The 9,429-nt window shown below is 56.8% G+C and overlaps 1 protein-coding gene across 1 annotated transcript; it reads right to left on the bottom strand.

Annotated features, from left to right (window-relative positions):
* Positions 1-2,221: 2,221 nt before the first annotated feature.
* PSMF1 (proteasome inhibitor subunit 1) lies at positions 2,222-9,429 on the bottom strand. The gene is made up of 7 exons (XM_048321823.1): positions 9,257-9,429; positions 8,009-8,161; positions 7,389-7,471; positions 6,627-6,803; positions 5,392-5,445; positions 3,387-3,545; positions 2,222-3,282 (listed from the first exon to the last, which is right to left on the bottom strand). Exons 1-7 carry the CDS (start codon positions 9,383-9,385, stop codon positions 3,231-3,233), a joined length of 807 nt encoding a protein of 268 aa, XP_048177780.1. The 5' UTR covers positions 9,386-9,429; the 3' UTR covers positions 2,222-3,230.

Raw genomic sequence — 9,429 nt, 5'->3', positions numbered from 1 at the left:
AATGAACCAACTGTGTCAAGGAAGGAGTGCCATTAAAGAAGATTCCCCACAGAGAACTCCAGGGCTGGGATGTGATTTTGTACACAGGCTCCCCTAGGCTGAGGTGTAGGGTGGCTGCGACAGAGAGATGTAGAGCTGTCTGACCTGGCTGTCCCTTCATCACTCTGGCAGGCACTGGGGAAGAGGCACTAGCATGTGGTGCTTAATGTGCAGAGGAGTAGTAGGAAGCAATCCAAAATATTCCAGAGTGCTGAGAAAAATCTGGCTGGGAAAGGCTGATGCTGTGCAGCCTGAGTGGAATGAGGGTCAATGGCTCTCCAGTCCCCCAGTGCTGGTGTTTTGGGGCTTTGTTTGTGCCAGGAGCAAGCAACGCAAGCAGGGAGGGCCTAGTGTGCCTTTCCCAGTTCCATATAACGGGGGCTGCTTTGTTTTCCAGCTGGGCCACACACACGGCTTCCCTGCACCCAGGATCCAAGGGATGTAGCACCGGCTGCAGAGTAATTAGCGACGCCGGGGGGTTCTGCCATCCCATCGGGAGCAGGCAGGCAGGTGCTGTGGGCTGGGCGGGCTGGCAGATGGCCTGAAGGACTCTCTGGGGATCCTGAGCCATTACCAATAATCCAGTGCCTCTCTTCAAACGTGTAGTGGAAGTGCTGCTGCTGGCGGAGGGAGGCTGAGCCTGTGCCAAGACTGCACACTCAGCCCCAGCCGCTCCTCACAGCCTCCCCATAAAAATTAACGTGGGGTGTGTTACTGTGCTCCCATGCATGTTAATGTTTTCTGTCGCTTAGGGTAGAAACAGCAGTGCTGGGGACAGAGACACATGGCTGAGGGCCTGAACTGTCCCTCCTGCTGAAGGGAGACCTGGCTGTCACAGCCACTGTGGTACAAACCCACCATGGGGTCGGCTGCCTCCCAGGCATTGCCGGGGAATGGAGTTTGTGCTGGCCACAAGCCCTACAGCTGGAATAAAGAATGTGCTTGGGATCACTGGTTCTCAGGAGGCACCTCTGCCATGCTCCAGGCCCTTTGGTGGGACCCAAGCCAACTGTGGGGACAGTCTCCTGTATCCACTATCCTGTCCTGTGACATGGAGAGGAGGATCCTTTCCTCCTTTTACCCATCCTTTCTGGAGAGCGGATGGGTCGGCCCTGGGAGCCCAGAGGCTCAGGCAAAGGCCTGAATCGGACATTTGTCCCCTTTGGAACCCACTCCCCTTCTCTGCCACCTGTTTCCCAGCTGCACAACACCACGGACCCGCCGGGGCCAGGCGCTGCAGACAAAAGCTGGTTCCTCGCCCTGCCGCAGCCTCTCCCGGCGCTGACTCGCTTTAATTAGCCCCATCAAAGCCGGCTGCGTCTCTCCCTCCTGGAAGGTCGCAGAACATGATTAATTCAGGCACAGAAAACAGCCGCCCCCCGCAGAGAGGGGCCTCTCGATGAGGCCAAAGCTGTTTCTGCTCCCTCACGCAGTAAGGTTGGGGTCTGCAGTCTCTCAACCCCAGCAGCAGGGCTGGGAGCTTCTTTCTCCTGCAACGAAGCTGTGGATGGGCACAGGCTGTCCCAGGAGCCAGAGCGGATAGCCAGAGCAATGGCCTCACCGAGCCGTGTGTCTCTCTCCATCCTTCCCATGCTGCTCTGGTCATGGGTACTGCCCACAGCCCACACGTGGGTCTGCAGGTGGGACTTCCTCTGAAAAACCTCTGCATAGTTCAGTGGGTCTGGGCTCAGAACCAGCCCCTCCACAAATGGGGGTCCATGCATGAGCCCCGGGGAGATGCAGGGGATGCTCCAGCTGCTCCCAGCACCAGATTTCTCCAGCTGGTCTTCCCTGCTCCCACATGTGCAGAGCCCAGGATGGCACACACCATAACACAGCTTTATTAACTGCATTTGTAGGCAAAGAGGTTTTAAAAGGAAAAGCCTTTTGGGAAAAGGGAGAGATGGGGGGATCCCTTACCCTTTTTTATTTCTGCCAACGCAGCTGCGCGCAGCGTTCCAACAGCATTCAATGCCCCGGAGAGGCAATTACTGCAGGAGCAGGGCTGGGCTGTTCTCCATTTTCCTAATACAGTTACATCGTCTTGGAAAAGCGCTGCTGCTCAGGGGAAGATACAAAGCGAGTTCCCAGCATGGAATCTCTGCCTCCAGAAAGGCTCTGGGGCTTCCCCTTGCACAGTAGGGAACACAGGGGGACACCCCAGTAAGCACCAGCACAACACTGTTGTCAGGTTTTTATTTCAGTCTCCTGAACATCCTTCTAAGAGATCAAACCACGAGAAGAAAAACAGCATGAGCCCCTGGCAGGAGATGAGCTGCAGGCCCAAAATCAACTGACCTGGGGAATCTGTGGGGATGGGGGGTTGCTAGAGAGAGCTCAGGAGCCTGAGCCATGCAGATCTCAGCCATTCTCCCCAAGCCAGCCAGGCAGAGCCACACACAAGACTGACAGCAGGAGAATGTGTTCTAGAAAACTCTTTTGCAAAGCACCCACACTCCTGCAGTGCCCAGTGGGCACCCCTCGCCACACTGCCTGCAGGGCTTCAATTACACCCCAGGAATGAAAAACACCACAGCTGCAGGAAAGAGAGGGGGCAAGGTGAGCCAGGAATTCAATCTTTCTCTTCTCATGCACATCAAAGGCTTTTCTGGTGCTGCTCTTCAAAGCCAGCAGGCAAAGCTGTAATCTCAGCTGCTGCTGGGGGTCTGCCCATGGAGACCCTGCGGGTTGGGCTTTCCAGCCCTTCAATCAGTGCCTTGCTCAGATACAGAGCAAGAGAGAAACCCACTCTGTGGGGAGCCCACTCTGGCTGTCCCCTTCACAAGTCTGCTGTGGTTTTCTGCAGAGGAGCAGCAAGGAGCCAGCTCCCTCCTCACACCCACCACTTGTGAGACCCCAGCAGCAAGCTCTGCCACCCCAGAGAAGCAGAGGAGAAATCCCACAACACCCAGGCCGCTCCCAGAACGCCACACCCCATGCTCCCACCTTGCTGGGTGCAAATGGCCGGGTACCCTCAGAGGAGCAGGGAAAGAAATGACCTACTACTGCCTCCTCTTCCGTTCTGCAAACAGGGAAGCCTTTATAGCTGATGGGACACATGGGAATGTGGCCCAAAACAGAGAGGAGGAAAATGCTGCTGGAAAGATGTACGCCCATCAGACGAGGAGTGAAGAGGCAAAGTGCCCCTGCTTCCCAGAAGACTTGTTTGTGAGCAGCCACGTGGTGACTCCTCACATGAACATGTCGTCGTAGCCTGGAGGGGGAAGGTGGTCAGGATCTGGCCTGGAAAGAAATTCAGAGCAGAGTCAAACAGGAGAGCTCAGGCCTGCAGCAACAGGGATGAGCTGGGATCCAGTGGCAGGCTGGAAGCATGGCCAAGGACCTACCCGGGTCGCCCAGCTCCTAACGGGCCAAAGGGGTCAAATCTGGCGCCTGGTGGGACAGCTCCTGGGGGAAGCCGGCCTGGGATGCCCGACGATGGGTCAATACCAGGATGTGGGAAGCCAGAGTGGAGAGGGTCCATAATCATTCCCCCACTTCGACCTCTGGAGAGAGAAAAGGCAGAGAAGGAGATGAGATTGGCACTGGAAAGAGAGAACGGCAGAAGAAATGCTGAGCATGGGAACAAGGGGTTAACCTGACACATGGCACGTGGGAAGGAAAGCTCCCAGGACCAGCCAGTGAGGCAGCCCATGGCAGAAAGACAGAGAGCCCTGCAGAACATCCCACAATTGTTTGGGTAGGAAGAGACCTCAGAGCTCATCTTATTCCAACCCCCTGCCACAGGCAGGGACATCTTCCACTAGACCAAGTTGTCCCAAGCCCCATCCAATCTTGAACACCTCCAGTGATGGGGCAGCCACAGCTTCTCTGGACAACCTGTGCCAGGCTCTCATCACCCTCACAGGGAAGAATTTCTTCCCAATATCCAATCTAACTTGACCCACTGTCAGTGAGAAACCCTTCCCCTTTGTCCTGTCACTTCAGGCCCTTGTCCAAAGTCCCTCTCCAGCTCTCTTGGAGCCCTTCTAGGAACTGTAAGGGGCTCTAAGGTGCCCCTGGAGCCTTCTCCAGGCTGAACAGCCCCAGATCTCTCAGCCTGTCTCCATAGCAGAGGTGCTGCCTGTTCCTTCAAGAAGCACCAGACCAGCTGGCCCTCACTGCAGGCCCATATTCCATCCCTGCTTCCTGTCCTGCTCTGCACGGTGTCGCAAGAGCCGGCTGGGCTCCCACAAGCCTTTCCAAAGAACTGCCTGGAAGTCATTTGCTGACCACGGCGGCTCCTCAGAGCTGCCCCATGCTGCGAGTGCCATTCCTCATGGTCGGTTTTGTGCAAATGCGGCTGGAGCCTCCGGACACCGCTGCCATCATACAAGTCATTAACAACCGTGCTAATGAGTTCCATTAGGCTAGAACGGCTGCCCAAAGCGCCCCAGGACAGCCAGGTCCCAAGAGCATATTCCTGAGAGTCTGGGTCTCCAGCGCTGGCAGGTGTCACGAATCTGCTTCCATTTACCATCTTTTTTTTGTCATTTACAGAGAAATCTCTGATGAAGGGCTGGAGGCACCAAGAGAAACAAGGACACCCTCCCCCAAAATGAATCCCCTCTCCTTGTACAATCCGGTTTCCTTCCAGTCCCTCCAGCTCCAGACCTCTCTTTCCAGCTGAGCAGGGACATTTTTAGCTGTCCCTTTTCTAGCCAAACCCATGGAGAACCAAGTCTTGCAAAAGGGGAAAAAATGCCATCCCCACAGGAGAGTGGTTCCAAAGAGGAGACTCCTCTGGGCTGCGGGACACTGCGCAATGACACCACAAGCTGGTTATTGTCTGACTGTGTGCTTTTAACTGGAGTGGAAGATGACAGGTTCGCCTTGCCTGACCAAACCAAATATCAAGGCTGTATCTGTGAAGCCCAGCCTCCCAGACAGCCCAGCCTCTGCCCAAGCTTTCTCCAAGTGCCTCAGACAGCCGGGAGGCTTGCAACAGGACTTGAGAATCTGTGAACTCGGCTTTCAGCCTCCCCTTCTGCAGACTGCTGGGCTGGAGACACAGCAGCTGGTAACTGTTTAAATTAGAGGCTTACATTCACTTAACGACATATTCAGCTTTGATTTACTGCAGGAATTACTGTGTGTTAACTTAATACAAGCTGATTATTAAACAGACACAGATTGCAACTTATCATCTATGCAAGAGACGGGATCTTATTACAATATTAGAACCATACTGAGCTTTAGCAACTGTCAATTGGTCCCTCACAATTTGCACTGAGCAACTGTCCCATCACCATCCCCACTCAGAGACACTTGGCTAGATGCTGTTCCAGTGGTCTCCAACCACCCCACACCCCCCAAAGGCAGAGTAGGGTGTGCTTCAAGAGCCATACTCACCCAAAAGGGTCCAGGTCTTCCCCACCAACAGCAAAGGGGCTCAAGGGGGAAGGCCTGAAACACAGAACACAGCGAGATATTCAGGGAAGGGCAGAGAAGCTGCATGGAGCTGTGCCCTTGGGTGCTCTCCCATGGCAAACAGTGCAACACCTGGAGGGCCCTGGGACCTGTGGGACCGTGTGTGAGGGAGCTGCCACTGGGAGCCATCCCAGGCCCAGGACACAGCATTCCCTGCTCCAGGGTGTTGCTGGATGAGGACACTGATGTGTGTGGCAGCAGCTTGCTGAGAAAAAGAGAGCCTGTTGTTCTCACTGCTTCAAGGAGGAGCTGTCCATATATACCAGGAATTTCCATGCCAGGGGATCCCTAAGCAGGTCTGGGCTAGGCCAGGCTCTCCAGTATGTCCCAGCCCAGTCACAGTCCCACTTCTAGGAGTGTGGGGACAGTGGGGTGGTGGGCCTGCAGCCAGCTGGCACATCTCCCTGTCAATAATCCATGCCAGTAACATGGTTTCAGAGCAGTGCCCAGCTCCAGCCTGTCTTCCCAGGCCTCCCCACGGAGCCTCTCGCACCCTGAGTGGCAGCAGACAGCAGTGGGGTGACACACAAGCCAGATGTCCCAGCTGGTCCCCAAGAGATGGCAGAGCCACTGCAGTGTCTCTTGACTTCCAGCCAAAGGGCATCATAGTGTGTGTGTGAGAGAGGGGGGAACTCGCCTGCCACGTACAAGAGATGACTGGGAGGTGTCAGAAAGGGATGGCAAAGCAGGTGCCATGTGTCCCCTCTACCCAGCATTGCCAGCAATGGTTCCAAGGGGAAAGTGGGGTCAGGAGAACAAGAAGAGGAAGCCTTGCAACCCACCCTGGCTGGATGCATCTCTGGTGTCCCAGCCACACAATGGCAACTGTCCTTCCCACTGGCGTCCTTGCTCTGCCAGCCCCAACAGTCCCTCAGCCAGCACAGAGCAGGGCCACTGTCCTTCACCCCACACCTCACCTCCCAGCCCCAGACCCTGCCTGCTCCCTCCTGGGTCTGTCGGTCCAACACACAGCTCCAGAACAGCCCATCCCTTTCCAGCAACCAAATCAAACCCAGGTGTCCAGGCTGATCCAGCTGGGGAAGGTCTGGATCCCTTACACTCCCCATCCCACGTGTGAGAGATGGGGACCTGACGTGTAGTTTGGGTCACATCCCATCTGACAGGGGGCTCTCAGCAGCCACACGCTCTTTACTCACCTGGATGGGGCTCTTGTGCCCACTGGCTGCCGGGGAGGGAGCCGGAGCGGGTCCTCATCCCAGTGCACATCCCTTTTGGACTCAGGCTCCTTTTCGGCCTTTTCTGCAGGGCCTCTGAGGGGAGCAATGATGCCTGAAGCGATCCTTGTCCTCAGCTCCTCGGTGTTCTTGTACACCCTGCAGCAAGGAGAGGGGAGGCAGTGGGCTGGGGTAGCCATGGCACCAGGACACAGGGTGCTGGACAGGCTGCAAGAGGCATGGGGAGTGGACAGACAAGCCCAAAGCGTCCCTGGCACAAAACATGTCCCCTGCTGGCAGCACAGAGGGGACAGGAAGTGGTAACAGCACACAAGGGCATCAAAGTCCTCACCCCATTTCAGATGGGCAAGGTGTCACCCAGCCACTCCCTTCTGCTCCAACCCAACCAGTTTGCACTGGAGGAAAGCACATAACACTGCAGATGTGGCTGAAGCTGTCATTCTCCTGGGCAGTGTCCACCCAGCACAATGCTCTGGAAATAAATGGCCTGTCTCCAGGTGGGATGGCCCTCCCCTAGGCTCCAACCCACGATCCCACTGTCCTCTAAATCTCTTGTGCCAGCGCAGAGGGAGGCATGGAACAGAGTTCTGGCTGCATTTCAGGGCTGGCCTGGGTTTGTACTGGGGAGTAAGTCCTCCAGCTCCTCCCAACCTGATTTCTGACCCCCTCTCCATGCCAGTAGGACACTTCCTCCTGCAGAAAATACCAGGAAACTGAGATTACTTGTGGAAATCGTCCAGGTGCTCTGGGTTGATGTAGTCGGCCACTGCCAAGGTCACATCTGCCACCTTCTGAGAGCTCCGATCCTGGAAAAATGCAGGTAAAGCAGAGTGAGCAGCCTGGCAGAGCTGGGAATGAGGGACAGAGAAGCTACAACACCAGCCTCAGGCTTGGGATACAAAGAATGGGGCTCACCTGCTTCCCGCCATATCCCTGTGCTATGCCTGAATCTCCAGGAGCAAACCCCAGCATACAGCAACATTTTCCCTGCTCCCTCTCCCCAGCTCAGGCTGCAAAGGATGAAACACTGAGCAAAGCCACCTGGAAAAGGTGCTTGTTGGGGGCTGCAGAGATGTCCTGAGCTAGGAAAGGGACAGAAGCAGGGCAGCTCCTGGGCTGCAGTGTTCAAGGCCAACTGTCCCACTGCTCTGACACAGCAAGGGTTTGACCAGCTTCATGCTGGGCCACATCTTCTGCCACACAAACACCCCCTGAGTCTGCCCCATCCTGAGGGACAAACACCACTTCCAGGTAGAATGAGCAAAAGCAAACATTTAAGAAATTGCCCCGGTGTTCTTTTCAGCCAAAGGACCCCAAACCCCCTGGGCCACATGGGTGCTCACCATGACATTGAGGATCATACTGTCCTCCACCATGATGGCCTTCAGCAGCAGCTCATGGGCATCGTCCGTGGACTTGTAGCGCAGTGTATATACCTCCTTATTGGCTTCCCAGCCGGTGGGCAACAGCTCTGACTTCCTTTCATCGGGACCTGGCTGCAACAGAACAGACAGGCTGCCAAGACCCTGCCCAGGAGCCCAGCATGACCTCCTAGGGCGGGGGTCTTGTCTTGGCTGCACAGTGAGATCCAGGAGGGAACTGAGGCCTCTGGGAGGGGATCCTTCAGTGCCTTCACAGTTTCGACAGCAAAAGCAGGACTGTATTTCCTACAGGCTGGCCCTGCCTGCGACAGCCTCCCTCAGCATCCCTGTGCTGGAACAGGAGGGACTACACCATCCTTTGCTGAGGAGGAAGAGGTAACAAATACCCAGACTGGGAGACAATGCTCTTCCCTGCCAGACTCTCCCCCTCACCTCCCCAGCATGACACAGAGCTGTCTGGGGTAGGGGGGAAGGCTATCATCATGTCTATCCCAGCCTCACATCAGTGCTGCTGGGGGGCCCTGCCCTACACTGTCCCCTCCTCTGGTACTGGGGAGGGTTCTCTGCCATGACATTGTCCTGCACCCCCATTACTCCCCAACACCACATCAGGCACTCTCCCAACACCCATCAGGATCCCAATTCAGTAGACCTCCACCTTAGCACTGGGTCCAGAACCAGACTGGCCCCCCACTCCAGTATTACCTCAGTACATTTACTCCTCAGCACTGCACTGGACACCTCCGTTTTATTACAGAGTTCTGCCTCAGCACCAAGCTCCACTTAGCACTATACTAACTCCCTTCCCGAAGTCATAATGATCGCATCAGCAACAGGATCTCCCGTCCTGCGACATCCCACAGACCACCCCCAGCATCGGGACCCTCGGCCCCGCCAGTACCGGGATCCTGTCAGCACCGCCATCCCTCCAGGAGCGGCACCCCCTACAGCACAGGGACACCCCGCCAACACCAGGACACTCCACAACCCCGTAGTCGCCAGTTCCGACCTCCACAGCAGCACCGAGGCCCCTCGGACCCCGCACCGGCCCGGGTGGCCCCAACACCGCCGGCGCCGCGCGGTTCCCCCGGCTCCGGCAGCGGTCGCCGGGCTCGGCCGCACGGCGCCGGCGAGCGGCATTAGGAAAGGCCGGGGCTTCACCGTGGCCTACTAGGCCTCCGCGGCGGCGCAGCGCGGCTCGGCCCATACCTGGTCGCCCGTGCCCAGGCAGCGGTAGCCGTGCCGGACCAGCTCCCAGTGGATGCCACAGACCAGAGCGTCCTGCGGGCGGGAAATGACGGCCCTTGCCAAGGCGTATAGTGGCTCCAGCCCCGCCATGGCTGCTCCGGGCCGGGGCGGAGCCGGGGCCGCACCGCCCCTCA

Source organism: Corvus hawaiiensis, chromosome 17 (assembly GCF_020740725.1).
Source record: "Corvus hawaiiensis isolate bCorHaw1 chromosome 17, bCorHaw1.pri.cur, whole genome shotgun sequence".
NCBI lineage: Eukaryota > Metazoa > Chordata > Aves > Passeriformes > Corvidae > Corvus > Corvus hawaiiensis.
The sequence above is the reverse complement of the archived record's forward strand: the minus strand, read 5'-3'. Positions and strand labels throughout refer to the sequence as shown.